Raw genomic sequence first — 21315 nt, forward strand, 5'->3', positions numbered from 1 at the left:
CATCAAGTTAAAGGTTTTTCATTAGTCCTTAAAAGAGCTTCTTGCAGTCTGACTTCTACATTTAATGAGGTGTGACACGAGAGTGGAAAATTTCTCATGTCCACTAAAATCCTAAGTTTCTCTCCAGTCTACTTTGGTATCAGATGATGTTAAATTTTCTTTTACCTGAAGATATTTACAAATTACTGGTCCATTTTTTTTTTATACACACTGATCCATTTTGTTATACTGTCAAGCTGTTTTCAAATTTTCTCTGGTTAAGCTGAAAGGTTTTGTCTGAACAAACATTAAGTCTGAGATCTGAGGAAGTGTTTTTTCCAATTTTCTTATCTTCATTGTTTTTTTTCTGTAATTTGTACTTTACAGAAGATGTATGCAATGTGCCTTCCAAGTCTTGTTGCCTCTATTTGCATCTTCTCAAGGCTTCTTGTAAACAGACTCCTTTGACACTTCTCATCCCCATCCAGAGCTGTTATCTTGTGTCAATAATGATCAATAGGGCATCAATAACCTGATGTTGGAGAAGTGGCACTGTACTAAATAATAATGCTGGTACAAAAATACCATTCAAGTACCATTAGCTGAACCCTGGGGCTTCCAGAGCCAGGAAGATGGTTTTTAAAAGATGTGCCGATTTTTGCCATGTGAAACCAGGGGCAAGACTGACCCGCAGACAAAATTACAACACTTCGATCTTCTTATTTTTGGGGTATAGGTAATAACGAACATTAAAAAAACTAAAAACAGGAAGTTAGGAAATAGTGAACCAAATGTTTCCATAATTTGTTTAGAAGTGATACATTGTAAAACTATCAAAAAATTACAATATTTTTGTAATTTCAAACAGATTTTTTTTGTAATTTCAAACAAATTTTTTTTTTGTTTGAAACCTTCAAGACTATATGGTTTTCACAAGTAGGACTTTTTTTCAGTATAGACAATATCCACAACAGATAAATTCATGTTAATTCTGGCCAGGTTTTAAGAATCTGAATTGTACTAATAAGTTATTGTACTCTGTGATAAATTTAGTTTCAAAAACATAAACAAAAAAGTGTTTTACCCATGATCCTAGATAAACTGGCAAAAGAGGTTCTTTCCTTTGTTGAAGAAAGAAAATGACCATCAAAGCAAACACATAAGGTGGCAAACCTCCTTCTTCAGGACGATCTATACTGCAAAGCTACAAATAAGAGAAGAGGATGAGCATTTTGTGTATCAACCTATTTAAACAATTTCATCTGAATTTTCTAACTTCACTGCCATGTATACATTAAATATATCTCAGAACAAAAACAGTGACTAAATATTAAATTTCCTTATGTTTTTGTATAAATGACGTTATCATTTAGTGATCATTTTAATTTCAAATATTTAATCTTATTAAGCTTACTAATAATTGTTCTTTCAATGGTTGACATCCACCGTAGATCCATTCATTTGGTTAAGAAACCTTTTAATGAAGTAAAAATTAGTTTAATTTTAAATGCAAGTCAATTTGCTTCAGTTTAATGGTCCCTTAATCTAATAAACTGACTTTTCGTTAGTCAAATAGACTAGCAAAATGGAAAATATAGGCAATCGAAGTAAAAGAATTAGCAAATTAAAAGGTATGGCCTACTTAATGATGGAACATAAAGCAGCTCTCAAAGGAGGGCATATTGTAATTACCAATTCACAAAATTAAAAGTGAGATATTATTCCGAGGTTCAGGAATTACATTTTACTATTATTACAACCGTAATCTGTAAATATTTAGCTTTTCTTTATATAATACTAACATAGGATCTCAATTTTATAACCATAAAGGGACCTTGTATTTTCAGGAACCACTAAACACTATAATGTTTTAGACACTACATTTAAAAGGTTATGGAGGTAAGCAAGTATCTTTATTTTTTCTGAAATTTTGGGTTATTTTATTAGAAAATGTACTGAGAAGCCTCATGTCAAACTTTCTTTTGCCCAAAAATGATCTCAGGTTTGTTTTGGTTTTGGTTTTTGGCTCAAGTCTTACTCCTACCTCTGTATTCAGAGAGCACCTTGGGGGATATAGACCCAGGTTCACTCCAGCCCCTCATTCCAATTAATATAAAAATTCTTAGACCATAACTCTTGGGGAGCTGACTAAAAATGATACTGTTAAAAAGCACTATAAATTAACTATAAATCATTTTGATTTCTTCAAAGATTAGCCAGGTGAAATTCAAAGTATGCTACCTATTGTGTACACCGAATATACTCATCCTTTTAAATAACTCATACCTACCTTTGCCCAATATCTGAATGCAATCACCAAAGGAACCAACTTCGATTCTAATTTTCCAAGGGAAGTCAAATGATTTGTTGTCAGACAAGCATTTTCATTTCCTGCACTCACTTTACAAAGAAGACCACTGGTGGCAATAAGGAAAGACAGAATAAGAGAAATAAGAAAAAAAATAAAAGTGTTACACAGGAACACCTATATCCCACAGTTGCTGCCTTTAAGCAGCCCAGCCTCACTACTACTTGAAAGAGACTCCAAGTCAAAGAAAGTCATAGGTACACTGGTCTTTAGGCTAAAAACTTTGGGGCCTTTTCAAAAGTCGGATGGGCAGAGAATTATACCAGTTCTATAGATCCTTTTATTCTTGGATCTGACACCTCCAAATTCTAAACTCACAGCCCAATAGTAACATAGAAATTAGACAGTACAGTAGCATACAAGTCTTTAGCTTAATATACAAAAATATTTGGCCAGAATGGTGGAGCAAGCGGTAGGGCATTTCCCTTGCATGCACTAAGCTAGGACAGACTGTAGTTCGATCCCCCAGCCTCCCATATGGTCCCCCAAGCCAGGAGCGATTTCTGAACACATAGCCAGGAGTAACCCCTGACCATCACCAGGTGTGGTCCCCAAACCAAAAATAAAAAAAAATAAAATAAAAACATTAATATTAAATTAATTATATTAATTAATAGCAAATGAATATTTAATAAATGTAATAAATATTTAATTAATAATAAATAAAATAAATTTAATAAATATTAAATTAATATTTGTTGCTCATTAGCAACAAATAGTCCAATAAATTACAATGACTGTAATAACACCATTGTGAGATGAAACAATTTTCACAAATTTTCTTTTACAGACTTTTTTATAATCCCACTTACCATTTTATTGTAATAAGCAATATAAAATAAATTATTTTGTACCTTCTAGGGGGACATACTTGACGTTCTGGATGGGAAACTGGGGACAATGCTAAAAGAAAGGCCATGCTGGTGATAGATTGGTGCTGGAACATGAATGCTTGAAACCATTGTATTGTGAACAACTTTATAAACCAATGCTTAAATAAAATGAGAAAAAATGTGCTATAAGGTTAGTTAAGTAAGTTTTACACAGATAATTTATATTTACAATAGTAGTACATCAAATAAATTAAATTTTAAAAACACTACTTTTTCCAGAAGTAAAAGTTTGTTTATATGGGAGGCCAGAGAGACAGTACAGTAGGCAGGACACTTTCCCTGCACGTAGTTGATCCACGTGCAATCCCTGGAACTCCATATAGTTTCCTTTTTTTGTTTGTTTTTTGGGTCACACTCGGCAGCACTCAGGGGTTTCTCCTGGCTCTACACTTAGAAATCGCTCCTGGCAGGCTCGGGGAACCACATGGGATGCCGGGATTCAAATCACCGTCCTTCTGCATGCAAGACAAATGCCCCACCTCCATGCTACCTTTCTGACCCCTCCATATGGTTTCTGGAGCACCACCAGGAGTGACACCTGGATACAAAGCGAGAAGTAAGCCTGGAGCACAGCTAGGTCTGGCCCCAAAACAAAATAAAATTCATTTTTATAAATCAAAAAAAAAAGTTTGGGGAGATGACTGAAAGAAATAGAGCTCCACATGAGGGAGTAAAGCCTATTACCAACCACATGGTCCTCTATGAGAGACTGTCAGGAGTCACAGTAGGAACAGAACAATCTGTCTTCCCCCACAGCCCAAGATACCTTTACCTATCTGATAAAGACAATATTTGTTGTTGTTGTTATTTTGTTTTTTTGGTTTTGGGCACACTTGGCAGTGCTTAGGTTACTCCTATCTCTGTGCTCAGAAATTGCTCCTGGCAGGTTCAGGAAACCATAGGAAATGCCAAAGGCGAACCCGGGTCAGTCCCATGTTAGCAGTGTGCAAAAGAAAAGCTCTCTCCACACTGCTATCACTCTGGCCCCTGATAATATCAAGTCATTTTATTTTGAGCTGAAATAGGTAGAAGATTTTACCTTCCCTTCATTTACATTTATTCTTTAAAAATAAAACCTTTCCCCTCTTGTAGCAAATACCAAAAATATAAAGATAATGTCAGTAATAAACTCATAAAATTAACAACATAAACATAACTACTTAAAATTAACTACTGGAAATAAAACATTGGAAATTAGCAAAGCATTTACTTTCACAAAGCTGCTATTTAGTAAGATAAAAGTTCAAGAAATATGGGGCCAGAGCAGTGGCCCAGTGGTAGTGTGTGTTTGCCTTGTAAGCACCAGGGTTAGATCCCAATGAGTGCATAGCCAGGAGTAAGCCCTGAGGTGACTGGGTGCAGCCCAAAAACCAAAAGAAAAAAAATGTTAAAGAAACGTACCTTTGTTTTTCTCTGCATACCACTACTGGTACCCTGGCATGAAAATCTGCATCAACATCAGTAAAATAATCTGAGAAAAGAAGAAAAAATATTCGAAGTAGATTCTAAAGCAAAACATGATAAACATGATGATGTGACAAATGGGATGGCTGTAAACTGCTCAGCCTTTACAAAGACCACTACAATATATAGTGCCTTTACATGACTCAAAAGAAAAAACAGTATTATATTCCAGCCTCAAATAATCATATTAAGTTAAAATCCTAACTTTGCAAAACTCTTTAGAAAGTAAAGTTAATAGATCAGTATATTTCAGTGTTATATATATAAAGTGCTGCTAAAGCTACTAAAATATTTGCTGTTAAAAAATACAGATTGAAACATTTTTTTTTATTTTTTGGTTTTTAGGACATACCCAGCAGTGCTTAGGGGCTACTCCTAGCAGGAGACCCTATATACAGGAATCAGTTCTGTGCAAATAAAGCACTTTATTTATACCATCTACTATCTCTCCAGCACTCATACTGAAGTAATTTTTAAATGTTTTATCCAACTGAAATTAAAAGAATTAAAAAATACTAATTCAAAGTATAGGGTAGTTTGATAAGGCCTATGGAAAGCATAAAGAACTTTAAGACAACCAATACTAGTTCAACTCTGAACAATACATGTGCCCCAATTCCAACATCATCAAAGATCTCTCCTGAGCAGATCCAGATGTAGTCACTGAGCACTTCTGGGTACAGCTCAAATTTCCCACTCTGTCCCCAATCCCCCCAAATCCATCCTAGTTCAACAGTACTTTGGACAACTGATAAACCTAGCTAGGAATAACTATTTAGTTATTAATTAACCACACTTGTTACTATTACACTTATAAAACTACTAACTTAGGGAAGGAGGAAAAAAAAGTATTAACTTAAAACATTGACTAAAACATTATCTTTAAGTTTTACCTTAAGAGTAGATTAGATGTAACATTCTATATCTTTTTAGTTTTATTCTAGGACTCATTTTATCTTTTATATTTGATATTTAATTCAAACTAAAATCTTTACTTCAAAAGATATTCTAATAGGATTCTAACTTGCTGTTAAGTCACATACATTTGGTTTTGTTTGAGAACTACATAAAAATAAATAAGAAAATAATGGCTTCCTAAATAAGTATATTACAGTGAAAAACATAAGAACTATAAGATCAAAATAAGGAAAAAAGTCTGTCCTTACCACTGTTCTTTAAACATTCTTGCACAAGTAAGAGTACATCTGGCTGAGACATCTAATAAATAAATCAACAGATAGAATAAATACATTTTTTAGCAAATAGATTAAATAATCAGTACTTTTGCTTTTCTAATATAACCAACCCCTCAAGTTATCTAAATTGCTTTGTACACTGACACCTTAAAGAAATCAACCATTAATCTTTCTGGACACATCAAAAAAGACAGAGAAAAGAACCAAACAAGGATGAAATAGTCAAAAGAATTGTAAGGATAATTCCTAATATCTAAGATACTTAGCTTGTTGTTAAGTCTCAAGAGCTGTCATGAAAAGGTGCCAGTTTAATTCTTACTACATAGTATTTACCTCTAATTATATAAGAAAATTTTTAGTTCTTGATTTTATTTTTATTTTGAAGGGCTATATCCAGCATAGGTAGTGTGTAGAGAAAGTAGAAGGCAGTAAGGTAATCAAGGACCACTAAGACTACATCTAGTATTGATCAGGGGTCATGTAGTGCTAGTAACAAAACTCAGGGCACCGCAAATGCTAGACATGTGCCCTACCCCTTGTCCTAACTAATATACTTTATGACTGGGGTAGAGGACATGGCTCAAAGGGTAGAGCTCTGGTTTAGCCTTTCCCCTGCTATTTTAAGGTCCCCAAAGATCACTGAGTAGTCCCCTAGCAATACAGGGTATGACCAAAAACAAACAAGAAAAAAACTAAACTGCTTGTTTAGCGTTGATACATAGGGTTCTGTCTTCAGGAAAGAGATGGTTTTAAATCATTAATTTAATTTAGTCATGCCTCCCTCTTTAAAATTTTCAGGACCATGAATGTAGCTTAGTGATAGAACACATCTTGTTTTTGGTGGGGGACGCGTGCACACACACTCAAAAGCAAATGAAACTTTAATTTAAACTTAATTGGGAATTTCCTAATATTTTATTTTCTGCCTAAAAGTCTTTGCTTTCCCCAAATCCCACTTTTTGTTTTTATAGCCCAGCTTAAATATTACCTCATCAAAGAGAGCTTTGGAATAGTTCCTTATTCTATCAGACAAATGTTTCTTTAAAACTCTAATTATATATATTAAAAATTCTCTTTCACTAGGTATCATTTCTGAGAGAGGAATCCTCGTTTGTGCTCTAGCACAGACTGCTTGGTATAGGGGCCCAGTAAAATAACATATATTGAACAAATGAATGAAATGAAACCAAAATAACTGCTCTGCTGGTAAAATTCTAATCATAATTTAAGGAAAAAGAACAGTTCAGGTGATTATGTGGCTTTTACAAGTCAGGAATAACAAGGAAAAAGAGGCTGTGACTAGAGCATTTGGCGATAAAAGCCAGTAACCTGTATCTTTAGCATCCCAAGTTAAATGGGCATAAAATACTGATAAAGAGACTAGGAACCACAGGTGGATAAATGGTTTATCTACTTAATATGTCATCTAGTCCTGAATCAACATTTTAAAAAAATTTTTGTTTGTGGGCAACACCCAGTTTAGTGCTGGACGTCACTTCAATAGTGCACAAGGATCTATGTGGTGCTGTGACTCGAAACAGTGGCTTCCAAATGCAAAGTATTAGTGCCAGTCCTTTGAGCCATCTTGGCTAACCAAATTCTTTAGGAGTAATGCTTTAATCAGTAATGTAAATTGTGTATGGCTCTTCAAAAACACAGAGGGAAAACGAAAATTTAGGATTGAATAAATGTGTCAGATCATATGTGCCCACATAGCTACAGTGTTTAAAACATGAAATCCTTGCCTGTCTTTACAAAGTTGACTTTATCACCTTATGAATTTAACAGAGCTGCATTAATAAGCTTCAAAAATCAATGTTTAAAAAGTAAAAGAAAGACTACTGAAAGAAAAGCTCTAGAACTGAGGCTGGCAGAAGATAAAATTGCATGGGAAAAAGCTACCACTTCTTCGAATGTCTAAAGTATAATCATGTAGTTCATACTTCAAAATAAGAATTTTCCAACACCAATAACCCCCTTTCATTTTATACTTACAATGGCTGGAAACTGAATGTCAATGTTTACATCAGAGGTTCTGAACCCTAATCTGCTACAGGATGATCCGTATAATCTCAAAGAGCAATCTAAAAGATAATTTAAATACAAGTCAAAATCAAATGTTTTCAGAAGTTAAAGCAAAACACTACTAGCAAAGGATAAGAACCATTAATTAAAAAACAACATAAAAGCAGAACTGTATTAAAGAACAGCATAAACACAGAATATGACTAAATTAATTGTTTTTTCCATTTATTTAACAGGGAAAAATAGTACTGATTGTGATTTAGCTAATAGCCAACACCTTAATTAAAAATTCCTAGATTGGATAATATTTACAGTGATCTCTTAAATGTGAAATTCAAAAAGGATATATTTAGTTTACATTTATACATTCTAGTAAACCAGAATTAATGCAAACATTTAACCTTTTAGAATGATATAGATGTAATTTACTATAAAAGCATGTTTTAGAAAAATAATAAAAATGACTTTGTAGCTATTTTAATATTAAGTTACTCATTAAATACTCAAATTGTCTGAATTATTTGAAAATTACTTTTCAAATAATACAATTCCCTTAGGAAACTATTATAAAAATAATTATAGCATAACATAAAATGTTAGACATTCAAGAACTAGAGAACTTACCTGGCATTTAGGAGGTCCTAGATTCAATACCAGGTCCACAAAAACCCCAAAAGGTAAAAAACTAAATATGAGGTAGCAATCAATTCATTCTTCAGAGGAAAACATGTGGCATGCTTACATATTACCTTTACTTATATAAATGGCATTTTAAACTTTACAATGTTTAACTATTATTGTCCAAAAATGTATCTTTTTTTCTTTTTATTAGATCTGTGTGAGGTTGTTTTTGTTTTGTTTTTGTGTCATACAACTAAGCAGTGCTTAGGTTTACTCCAAGCTCTGGAATTGCTCTTAGCAGTGTTAAAGAGACCCAGGTGGCTCCGGATACTAGTCATTTCTCTTGCATGCAAAGTACAAACTCAATATATTGATCTCCCCTTCTACCTTTAAAAAATAGCCTACAAGGGTTCAATCTTTTCTCATGTGTACAATACCAGGGATCCAATCCAGAGTTTTATATATGCAAGGCATGTATACTACCACTTACTTACATACTCAGTTTACTTGTGTGAAGTTTGCAAGGAAATTTGTTTTTTAATATATGCAACATGTTCACAGCAATGCCATTTATAATAGCTAAAATTTAAAAATAACCCAAATGACCTACAACAAATGAAAAGATAAAAACTGAGGTATATATACACAATAAAATACTACTCAGCAATAAGATGCCTTTTGCTTCAACACTGATAAGACTTAGAAGCGATCACATTAAATAAACTCAGAGAAAGGACAAATGCCAGGTTATCTCCCTCCTATGTGGCATATAAAGACACAAAGGAAGACTGGAAAGATAATACAGGGCTTAAGGTGCTTTCTTTGCAGCTGATTAACCTTGGTTCAATCCATGGCACCATAGGCCCAAGCATCACAGGAAGTAATTCCCAAGTAAGTCCAGGGTAGCCCACCCCAGCCACAGACTACCACGTGCAGCCTAAAATGTATTTCCCCATATAAGAAACAAAAAACGAAAATGGAAAGTTCCTAGACTCTTGGCAACAGGACTGAGTCTACAAGGGGAAGGAAGGGAGACGAGGACATGGGCAGGATAACATACGAATGGGGCAGGATTAAAACTATTATAAAAAATAAACAGGACTAGGAAATGGTTCAAATGGCTAGAGCACATACTGTGCATGCAAGAGGTCTGGTTTTGATGCTTTACATCACAATGATCCTTCAGATATGGCTACCTTAAAGGAACAGTGATCTATGGGGTTGAAGCAATAGCACAGCCACTAAGGCAACTTGTCTTGTTTTGTGTCCAACCCAGATTAGACCCCCACCATTCCTGATGGTCCCCTAAGCACCACCAAGAGTGATCCCTGAACAGAGAGACAGGAATAAGTCAGAGCACCAAATAAAAACAAAAAGAAAAAAAAACAAAGAGAAACAAAAAGAAAAAAATACAATTAAAAATAAAGGAAGAATGGCATAAGGAAATGAGCAGGTTCTAATTATTTTGTATTTTGTATTTTGGGTCACATCCTTTATTTTTACTAAACACATATACATCAAAATATATGATAGATTATATAATCTCAGCAAAAGAAAGAATTATATAAACATGATTAATTTAAATAAAGTATTACAAATGAATTAAAATCACTTGTGGGAATGATTTCTAAACATAACTCCTCAGGCATGCATTAAAAAATCAATTAAATAACATACAAAAATCTACTACTACTTAGTTCAATGCTCATTTTAGACCCAATAATTCTTTTAAGTCAGAACTATGGAGATGACCACAATTAAAATTAAAAAAAAAAAAAAAAAGAACTATGGAGATGAGTAACCTGAAAATGAATCTGTATTCTTTGTATACAGAATCTGTATATTTGTAACTCAAAATATTGTCAATTTAGAAAGATAAACAAATATGTGGACAAAAGTCCGCTGTATTTGCACACATAAAATTAATACTCAAGTCCAATAACAGTACATGTAATAATCTTAACAATACATGTAATAATCTATCTCAAATGAAACCAACGAAAAGAAAATGCATAAAATATGAAGAGCTTCAGGACATGACAACTCATTTTTTATCAAAACATAATTATCGCTGGCATAAGAAAATGAATTCGGTAATTCTAGATATCTAAATAGAAAATAAATCTAGAAAATACCTGATAACTTGTGCTGAAATACAATTTCCATGATACGTTTAATTTCTAGTCTTTGCTCCAAGTTCTCATTGCGTAAACCAAACTCCTGTACCACTTTGTCAATGGCATTACCAATTGCATTTATCTGGGAGAGTGTTGGTGGGGGTAACGTCGTGAGTAATTCTTCCTCTTGTTTTTCCTTTTAAGATTAATGCTAAAATTAATAATAACTCTACCTTTTAACATTCACTGAGACAACACCTATAGAAGTTTCTGGAATACGTTTCTTAGCCCTTTCAGCTGTGTTAGTTGTCATATATCAAAAACACATTTCTTTATGCACATCAGGTAATAATATAAAGAAGACAAAGAAGATACAAGGCAAGAACATTAGAAGTAGCAATCATAACATTTGTTTACATGCTTTATTGAGCTTCACTTAAAACCTAAATTTTACCAGTGATTTCATTTTTCTAACACTGTCCTAAAGAAAATTCATAAAACTGCTCTGCAAAACACATCTGGATGTTTATTTTGATTAAATATAACTTAATAATTATTAGTAAAGTTATTAAAATCATAGTCTTAAGCAGAAGAAAGCCACAGATATATTAATGACACATTTTTGTTTGAATTTTATTCAAGTTACCTTCATATTTTTCTTGTGCCTTTTCTCTTTGATATGTTTATGGGCAAATGCAACAGAGTCAATGAAAACATCACAAAGTTTGCAGATGTATTTGGCTGTTGGGTAGTTTCGAAGTCGCTATAATTTGAAGAGATTTAGAGTGATATATATATAAACATGCCGTAACGTAAAATGTAGGCAAACAAACTTTTGTCACGAAATTAATTTTCATTTAAAAATTACCAATGTATAATTTTCAGTCTTTTTTTACCATCCTAGCAATCAACTATTTTTCTTTCTCCTTTTGGGCCACACCTGGCAGTGTTCAGGGCTTCTGGCTCTGCAGTCAGGGTTCAGTCCTGGTGTGCTCAGGAACATTTGTGGTACCAGGGATCAAACCCAGGTTTGAACGCATGCAAGGCATGAATTCCAGCCCCTACTGATCATTCTGTTTTTCAAGCAATGTTGCTAAATCAGATTTCTTTTGTAACCTCTAGGGCTTTCATATTATAGATCACCAAACCCAATACCCTAATTTATCAAAAGCACTTATTTATTAACACAGTTTGAACTATTACAAGTATTTTGTTTAATGAACAAAAAATATATACAAAGACATTACCCTCCTTAGTCTCACAATACGGTCTCTCTTTAATCTCTCCTCAGCCTGTTGTAAGCCTAGTAGCTCCTTTGTTGACAGTACAGATTCATCAATCACAGGGCCTTCTAAGTCTCCGTCCTGTTCATTCTCGTCATTTCTAGTCCTTCGTGGCTTCCTAGGTCTGGCCCTCTGCTTCTTATTTTCTTAAATTAGGAGGAATATATTATTGGTAATATTGAAAAATACTGTCATGAATAAAAATTGAACTTACATGCATATTAGTTATATCATGTTACCTGATCGTTATCTGATTAGAGTACAAAAAAATCAGCTTTCACACTAATAAAATACTTAAATATTCATCATGAACTTCATTTGAATACTTGAATATAATCAAGCTACTGAAAATCTTTAAAGTCCACTTTAATCATACACTTTGATTTTATCTCTTCCTGATGGGGATAACCACACTCAGTAAGAGTAAAACTAATACTCTAAAGGCAAATATACCTGTACTTCTAATTCATCTAATATATCAGACTATAAAATGTATATAAAATATCCTAAATACTACAAGCATACTTGTAATGAAAATTATTAACATTTGATAAGTGAATATCTCAAAAAGAAAAATATAGCTAATATGCCTCCAGAGAACTTACAGACCCAATACATTTTCATCCGTAGTAAAAAAATTCATCTTTTAATTGTAAATTTAGCATTAAGTAGTTGCAAGTTTTCTTTATACAACTAAACTTCCCTTCTACATTCTTAGCAAGAAGTCCACGCCAAATTTCTATTCACTAAACCTTTTGTAAAAAAAAAAAATTGCCCACTTTAACTTTAGCCCCTGCACATTGAGCACATTTCAAGGGGAAAAAAAAACTTGATAAATTTTCTACAAGACTAATTTATTTGATATAAATTCCGCTGTTCACACTATTCTTGTAAACTAATAAATCTATTTTTAATGAACAATTCAATCTATGCCAATAGAGGTTCTGAGACTGAAATATAAAACTTTGATTACATCTATCAAATTTTAAAAAATACATAACATTGGGGCCGGAGACATAGCATGGAGGTAAAAGTGTTTGCCTTGCATGCAGAAGGATGATGGTTTGAATCCCAGCATCCCATACGGTCTCCCGAGCCTGCCAGGAGCGATTTCTGAGCAAAGAGCCAGGAGTAAAACCCCTGAGCTCCCGGTGTGACCAAAAAAACAAAACAAAACAAACAAACAAACAAAAAAACAACAACATAACATTAAAGTAAAACTTAAGTCTCCAATTAGAACTGTAATAAATGAATTAAATATTGTCTTTAAAAATGTACTGAACTGCCCTAATGAACTATTAACTACTGTGAACTCTAGGTTGTTGAGATTTCTTTTTCCCCTTTACAGACAGAAGGACTATACCCAGAGATTCACACATTCAAATCAAGTTGTTTACTTTGAGTCACACCTCATGGTAATCAGAGCTTGTATCTGGCTCTGTGTACAGGGTAAATAGTGTCATGGACTATACTGTGGTTTGCAATATGCAAGGCAAGTCCTTTAACTCCCAGTACTATGAAATAGAACTAGGTCAAGCTTTTGGTGGAACTTTGGAAAAAAAATTTGGTCATACCCAGTTTGAGGTTATTCCTGGTGGTGGTTAGGGGACCAGGTGATGAAGCTATGTCTCCTGTATACAAAGAATGTGCTCAGTCCTCTGTGCTATCTCTAGTTCTTTAGTGAAACTCTTACTTGTGGAGCAGTTACAATGAAATCAGAATAAAAAAATTCTCTCAGTAAAGGAAATTATGGGGGCCGGAGCAGTGGTGTAAGTGGTAGGGTATTTGCCTTGAATATGCTAACCTGACGAATGTGGTTCAATCTTCCGGCATCTCATAGAGTTCCCCAAGCCAAGAGTGATTTCTGAGTGCATAGCCAGGAGTAACCCCTGAGCATCACCAGGTGTGGCCCAAAATCCAAAACAAAACAAAACAAAAAAAAGGGGGGGAGGAATTTATGAGACTCTTAATTTTAAGGAAGTCATTACAAGAAACTGTAAAGGGGGCAGGAGTGATGGTGCAGCTGTAGGGCCTTTGCCTTGCACGAGGCTGACCCAGGACGCACCACCTTTCATCGCCAGCGTCCCATATGGTTCCCAAGCCAGTAACGATTTTCTGAGCATATAGCCAGAAATAACCTCTGAGCATCACCAGTGTTGTCCCCTCCCCCCCCCCCCCAAAAAAAAGAAACTCTAAAAGAAAACCATTATCATGGGATGGGAGGGGATGTTAAAAATGTAGGGACTTAAAAGTGCTTGCTTTACAAGTTTGGTTACAAGTTCAGTTCCCCCAATGTTCCACATGTACTGAATAGGATCCCAGCAGCTATACTGCTTGGAGTTTGGAGCTTGCTTTGCTGTCTGTGATCTCCTGTGCAACAAGCAATTTTCAGCCACTTGCAAACCTCTGTGAGCTTCAGGCCAAATTGTGCCTACAAGCAAATGATAAGCAAGCCCTAGCAAGCATCACAGTCCTGTGTGTGCAACCTTGATCACATCAACAGCAAAGAAAGGAAGGGGAGAGGGAGGGTGAGAAAAATAAAAGTCACCAAGCATTGTGTTAAAACTACTATAAAGATAGAATTAAGTTCTGTAAATAATTCTAACAATGGTAAAAAAAAAAAAGGGTAAGAAAAAATGTTCAAAATAGTCATAGTTTTTTAAGAAATCAAAATGTACAAAACATCAAAAATAATCATTTCATTAGAAAGTTGGGCTACCTTAATACTTGCATTTTCCTATTGGCAATAATCACAATGCTTTATGGTAGTAAGTACTCTAAATTTACACAAGTGTTTCAAATTCTGAGGTTAAGCCCTTCTTCTGAGTTGTATGTATCTATTCTTATTTCCTTTGTATTAGTAAAAACACCAAATAATTGTTTCTGACTTCAGTCTCCTTGACAGAGTATCTAACTTAAGAAAACAGAGCTACTCTAATATGTAACCTTACAGAAAAGGTTCACCAAACAGTAACCAAAATGAAAAAAGCAACTAAAATTCCTTTACTACATTGTCACAAAATAAATTTCCCCATTTTTTAGTTTACAAAATAACAATTTCATATTCATAAAAGATATCATCTCCCACTCCCCCGACCCAGAGACTCCTTTGGGAGTCTTTAAAGAGAGAAGTAAACAGTTGTGGAGATTCTCTCTAGATGCTGACATCAAAAGGAAGCTACCAATATTATTTATTAGGTGATAGATGTTATGCCAACACTTTTTCATTGCTTCATGAATTCCTACAGTGATCATGAATGCTATTATCCCCAATGGAAACATGGATGTCCAGGGACTAAAGTAAAGGAATTTGAAATAGATAAAAAGTAAAAATAGGATGTAGTTCAGCAAAAGAATACATGCCCTAACTGTGAGGTATGTGCCCAAGAATCCCTGACAGGCTACAGACCCATCAGTTCTATGCTGGTGACAGTGCAGATAGCTTTCCAGTTCCACATCCTCATCCACTGCTCAGAGAAACTAGTCTGGAAAAAGATTCTAAAGGACATAGCACCAGCCCGGCAATCTGTGAGTATATCTTTAATATATTATGACTGATCAAGTCTTTAGAAAAACTTCCAAGTTCTTTATTGCTTCAAAGACTTATGAGATTAAAGTTCTCTTCCTTCAATCTTAGTTTTTTAATAGTATTTCTCAATAGTTTACCAAATGTGGCTTGCCCCTGTCCTACCAGCTGACCTCCTAGTTCCCTGCCATGTAATTTCACCCTCTTACGCAATTTTCACCTACAGTGAAATAATATTCTGGGGGCTCACAGGGGAACATTTACCCCAGCAGAACGAACTATTTCATACATTATTCTATTTTTATTTAGTAGGGAAGATGCATTTTCTCTTCCTTTTCCTATTTTTTTTTATTATTATTTCTGGGCCACACCCTGTGAAGCTCAGAAATCGCTCCTGGCTCAGAGGACCAAATGCGATGCCAGAGATTGAACCCAGGTTCATCCTGAATCAGTTGTGTGCAAGGCAAACAACCTACTGCTGTGCTATTTCTCCAGCTCCTCCTTTTCCTATTTTATAACACATAGTATCTTTTCTTCTATTGAATATTAGTAGAAATCTATATTGCCTTTCCCTTATTATTCTAAATGACTAGGTCATAAATTCAAAGTCCAGGCTACTTTCAAATTCCAGGTTGTGTGTGTGTCTGTCAGTCAGTATCTACGTCATTCACGCTCCCCTTTCTCTCTCTCTCTCTCTCTCTCTCTCTCTCTCTCTCTCTCTCTCTCTCTCTCTCTCTCTCTCTCTCTCTCTCTCACTCTCTCTCTCTCTCTCTCTCTCTCTCTCTCTCTCCTCTCTCTCACTCTCACACACACACACACACACACACACACACACACACACAAACAAATGCTCAAACACTCAAACATACAAGTGTGTACCACAAAAAGATAAAGGGTTTTGGAGAAACAGAAGGTGCCAGAACTAAGGAAATACACTGAAGCTTCAAAACAACTTTTAACAAGTCAACTAGTTTGAAACCTAGTCTATGTAATCACCAAATAACCTTAAGCCAATAAACTGCAAAATCCATCTTTCAAGCACAATGTACACTTTTAGGTTAAATATTTTATTTTTCCTAAGATTTGTGATTTCTTTTTAGTAATTAGCCAGTCAACTTTTTCCTACTTAAAGGAACTCCTTTTTGTTGTTTTTGGGCCACACCGGCAGTGCTCAGGGATTACTCCAGGTTTTGTGCTCAGAAATCAATCCTGACAGGCTCAGGGGACCATATGGGATGCCAGGAATAAAACCTGGGTCCATTCCGGGTCGGCTGCGTGCAAGGCAAACACCCTATCACTGTGCTGTCGCTCCAGGCCCAATTTCAAGGAATTCTTAAATAGAGTTCATATCAACATACTAAAAATACACAAAAAATACAGCTAGGAAATTATACCTGGAAATGGGTTTTGGTTTTACAGAAAGTAAAGGCAAAACGTTTCTTCTTTTCTTGTAGAGGAAGTATGTGGAGGTCTGACCTTAGGGTCATATCCAGTATTTCTAGCTTTATGTTCAGTGGTGTTTGGCTGAACATATGCCGTATCAGGGATCTAAAGACGCTAGTTGCATGCAAGGGGCCACCTCTTGGGCCCCTAGAGAGAAAAGCTTTTGTAATTGTATAATCCACCATGGACGGAGTCTTGCTGTCTATATTGTTGTTTTCACATTAATACTTATTTAGCTTATATTTTGGCACTTATATAGCATACACACATTCACTATTCAATACAAAATCAAGTTATTTGGAAATACATATTCCCCATTGGGAAATTATCGTACAGTTACCAGAATATAACCCCTAACTCTAAAAAAGTACCAGTGCAAAATGTTTATCAAAGTAAAATGAGCCCAATGGCAAAGTAAACCCTTCGAAGAACCAATAAAAATAAGCACATTAAACAGTGATTGAGAAAGTTGAAATTGCTTTCCTGAATATAAAACTCATTTGGGTGAAAAAGGAAAACAAACAGCTGACTTTGACGTTGAAACTTGGCAAGTTGGAACACATTACCAGGGCTTCCTGCTTCTGCTTCTGCCATTGTTTCCAGGATTGTTAGGTCTTTATGGAACAGCCGTCTCCGGTAGCCTCTTCCATCTTGCCACCTATAACCATCTTCAGTTTCTTGAAAAGAGTCTTTTCTTGGTCTGTTTGTAACAGGAATTCTAGGCCCAGTTTTAAGTTCTCTCCAATGATCTGAATTGCCAGTGAGTTCATCAGATACCCATCTCTTACTCTGCTCTTTGTGGTTGTCATTTATCCAAGCAGGTGGACTATAAATCGGGTTTTTAAATGCATAGGGATTGCTGGAAACAGCATATGGTCCTTTCCTTGGGGCATTCCCATAGTTACCTGGCATCACTTTTTTTCTGGGAAGGCCTTTTTCTACTTTATTGCTATGGCCTTTGCCATAATCATCCATTATTATATAATCTTGTTGGGGATGACCCCTTCTGAAATCCTCATCATCTATACTCCCCCGGTCTTTACCACGCTTGACAAAGAAAGGCTTGGCTGCATCTCCCATGGTCTTTTTCTTTCAATTTTCTTACTTTGTACCTGAAAAAGGAAACATGTGAAGGAAAGATCAAACTCGAGCAAGAGATTCGGAGGACACAAAATAATCCCGATTCACCACACACCGGGGAATTCTTTTTCGAGTCTTAATATATTCCGTCACACTTGGATAGTCTGTACATCCCATGAGTCGTTTCAAGACTTGACAAAGCACTATTCTTGGTGGAAAAAAAAAATTAGTCACGAACCAATATCGGCGTTCTAGATAGATCTGAACATAAAAATAGGTCTCTCGCCCCAAAAGCAGATAGGTGTTTTGGATGTGTACAAAAAAAAAATAAAAGCTTTCCCTTCCAATGAAAACAAAGGGAACGTCGCCCAAATCCCTTCTTCAACAAGTTGACAGTTCCTTTGAAGTGTCACATACACACACACACACACACACACACACACACACACACACACACACACACACACACACACACACACACACGCTGCTTCTGGCTCTTGCCTCCCGGCTCGGAATCCAGCAGACACAACTAGGCGGCCGGGTTGGGACTCCGCACGGGGATTTGTCTAGGGGGCCGCGGACCCAGTCCGGGTGGCAGCGGGCGAGCTCCGGGAGGGGAGACCACCCCACGCAGCCTCGCCGATCCTCATTTCCGGCAGGACGTAAAGCATCCCGGTCACAACCAAGGTTCCTCCCGCTTCGCCCCAAACCCGCCGGGCCTGTTTTCTCCCCCGCGGGAGACCGCAGTCCGGACGCTCCCGGCTGGAACCGCCGCAGAACCAGGAAGCAGGAAGTGACCTGCTCGCAGGTGAGTGAGGTTCCGGGTTTCCCCGGCCGCGGACTCAACCCACCCCAGGACGAAGGAAGCCTCAACCCCCTGGAAGAGGGGAAGCGGAGATCGGGGAGCCAACGTTAACTCCGGTCAGGCTCTGAAATAGCCCGCTATCGCCATAGACCCACCCCCCCCCGCCCCGACTCTCGGGTGGGAGGAACCAGGAGAAGCGAGAGCGAAGAAGAAAACTAACTCACCACCTCGGCCGCGCTCCTTCGTCGCTTCCGGTCCCGGCTGGACCTGCTCCGGGTTTTGCCTCCAGCCCCACTTCCGGCGCGCTCAGCGCTTGCTCATTGTGCGCGATCGGGAACCACACGGCTTCCCCGCCCCTCCCCTCCTCTCCCCGCCTCCACGCACGAGTTCTCCTCCTCCCACCGCGCAGGCCGGAAACGCGCTGCCGGCCCCGCCCCTTTCCCCTCCCCTCTCCAGAGAGCCCCGCCCCACCTATAGCCACGCCCCATAATCCCGCCGCGAGATCGGAGGTCTCCTCTCGCTCCGCCCACCCACAAGAGCCTTCAGGCTCTTTGTTCGCCCCGCCCCTCTCGCGAGGCTTGCCCCGCCCATGCCCTAACTAGGCCCGCCCACTTTCGCCGACGTTCAACTAACCACCCGGAACTGGGTGTGGGTTTCCTCCGGAGGCTGCGCTGGGATCAGTTGTTCTTGCCTACAGCTGTCTCAGTTGGGGAACTGAACAGCTCTAAGGGAAGAGATGCGCAGAGGCGTGTCTTTCTTTGCTAGTGGATAGAGTCTTCGTTGCTTCCGAGGTGATCAGACTTTAGATCTGAGATCTTGCCATTGTTCGTGTAATCCCGAATGATTTAAACTATCCCTTGAAGCACCCTGGACCTAGCTAGTCCCAGAGGTATTACAGACAAAAAACAACTCAGCCCTTTTTCTTAGGCTTTGTCAAACGAATCTCTTTGACTTTGATTTAAAAAGTATTTTTTCTGTGACTTTGACCACCGCGACTGACTGAGCAGAACGTTTCTTGGCACCCTAAGGAAAGACCTTGGACTTTGACAACTAACATGTCCCGAGCCTGTAGTCGTTCTCATGACAGTATGCTTCAACAGTAGAGACACCCTGTATCTCTTAAGGCCAAGGAAATCTCCTTTCTAATTTCTCCAATATTTACTGCGCTAATGCAATAAATAAATAAATAAATAAATAAATAAATAAATAAACAAACAACTGTCACAATTGTCCCCACACACTTCTTTTTTTCCTTATTTTTCTTTTCATTTTATTTATATTTATAGCTATGCTAGACAGGAGTCCCCATCCGCATTTATTTTACAGAACCATAAAACACGAATTATCTTGTTCTGTCTCATATTTTTATGTCTTCCTACAAATTGAGGGGGAAAAAAGTGGATGGGATCCAGGGGCCAAGTGGTCTCAGGAGCATTGAGTGGAAATAAAAAATGGTTAGACCTAAATACCCAAACAAAAGTCAACGACAATAGCATCAAAGACCCAAACTACAACAAGCTATACACAAAAGGGACCTGTTACACTAGCAGTCCAGTGGGCTAAGGGTGGGATGTTGGGTTACAATTTATTTCACCTAAAACAAAGTTTATCCCCTGTTTCTTTGTATCTGTATCTGTTTTGGTTTCACCCAAAGGCTGGCAGACTGCACGTCTTTAGCCCTCAGCCTGGTTTGGATTATTTCATGTGAGACCCTGATTCAAACTCTCTCACCTGGGGTTGGAGATACAGAGAATTGGGGTGATTTTACAGTGAAGGTATAGGATGCATGCTGGGGAACTATGGCAGAAGGAAGTCAGCACTGGTGGTGGGAATGACCATAATTCACTGTCACTATGTACCTTAAATACAACTGTGAAACATTTGTAGTTCACATTGGTCTCAATAAAATTATTTAAAAAGTAAAAAGAAAGTATGTTCTGAACACTATCTGTTATCTCAGGAGCATTTCCAGGAAGGGTTTTTAGTCGAATTTTTGGACCTTAAAATACAACACTTGGAAGACTATACTTTCAGGGATCATTTCTATAGTTTGACTAGAGAAGTTTCTCTGATAGTGTAGAGCATCCGAAGCCAAGAGGAGGAGCCAGAGCGTCCTCTCCTGAACGTGAAGCCGGCTCTAGGTGTTGCTTCTGTGGCTTCCTTTTGCCTTTGATGATCGTTCTCCCTTTCCTCTGGAGAGGGTAGAGGGAGAGGATACAGTCTGAGTGGTATAAAATAAATTAAAAATAAAGAGAAAAAATACAAAACTTGGAATAAATAAATAACCCCTTGTTCTTTTTTTATTTCTCACTTTCAGTCCTTACTGTATGTGCGTCTTGTTGAGCTGTAAAAGCTTTGAGAACCTGTAGCAAATAAAAATAAAAGCATTCGGAGAGATAGCACAGCGATGTTTGCCTTGCAAGCAGCCGATCCAGGACCAAAGGTGGTTGGTTCGAATCCCGGTGTCCTATATGGGCCCCCGTGCCTGCCAGGAGCTATTTTTGAGCAGATAGCC

General features: G+C 37.1%; 1 protein-coding gene and 1 non-coding gene across 3 annotated transcripts in view; one reads left to right on the top strand and one right to left on the bottom strand.

Moving 5' to 3' along the window:
- The window catches only part of TUT7 (terminal uridylyl transferase 7), a 66359-nt gene extending 48336 nt beyond the window's left edge, over positions 1-18023 (bottom strand). For both annotated transcript variants that reach the window (XM_049784130.1, XM_049784128.1), the window contains exons 1-9: positions 17482-18023; positions 11911-12092; positions 11310-11426; positions 10682-10859; positions 7896-7984; positions 5871-5922; positions 4642-4711; positions 2270-2396; positions 1064-1183 (exon numbers count right to left, since the gene is read on the bottom strand). In XM_049784130.1, the coding sequence (XP_049640087.1) occupies positions 1064-1183; positions 2270-2396; positions 4642-4711; positions 5871-5922; positions 7896-7984; positions 10682-10859; positions 11310-11426; positions 11911-12092; positions 17482-17995 (1449 nt within the window). In that variant the 5' untranslated portion in view covers positions 17996-18023. The remainder of the gene's footprint in view (positions 1-1063; positions 1184-2269; positions 2397-4641; positions 4712-5870; positions 5923-7895; positions 7985-10681; positions 10860-11309; positions 11427-11910; positions 12093-17481) is intronic.
- Positions 18024-20818: 2795 nt separating this feature from the next.
- Positions 20819-21030, top strand: LOC125995056 (small nucleolar RNA U3). Its single transcript, XR_007490708.1, has one exon. It is a non-coding gene; the product is annotated as a small nucleolar RNA U3 (small nucleolar RNA).
- The last annotated feature ends 285 nt before the right edge of the window (positions 21031-21315 follow it).

This window comes from Suncus etruscus, chromosome 1, assembly GCF_024139225.1.
Source record: "Suncus etruscus isolate mSunEtr1 chromosome 1, mSunEtr1.pri.cur, whole genome shotgun sequence".
Lineage (NCBI taxonomy): Eukaryota > Metazoa > Chordata > Mammalia > Eulipotyphla > Soricidae > Suncus > Suncus etruscus.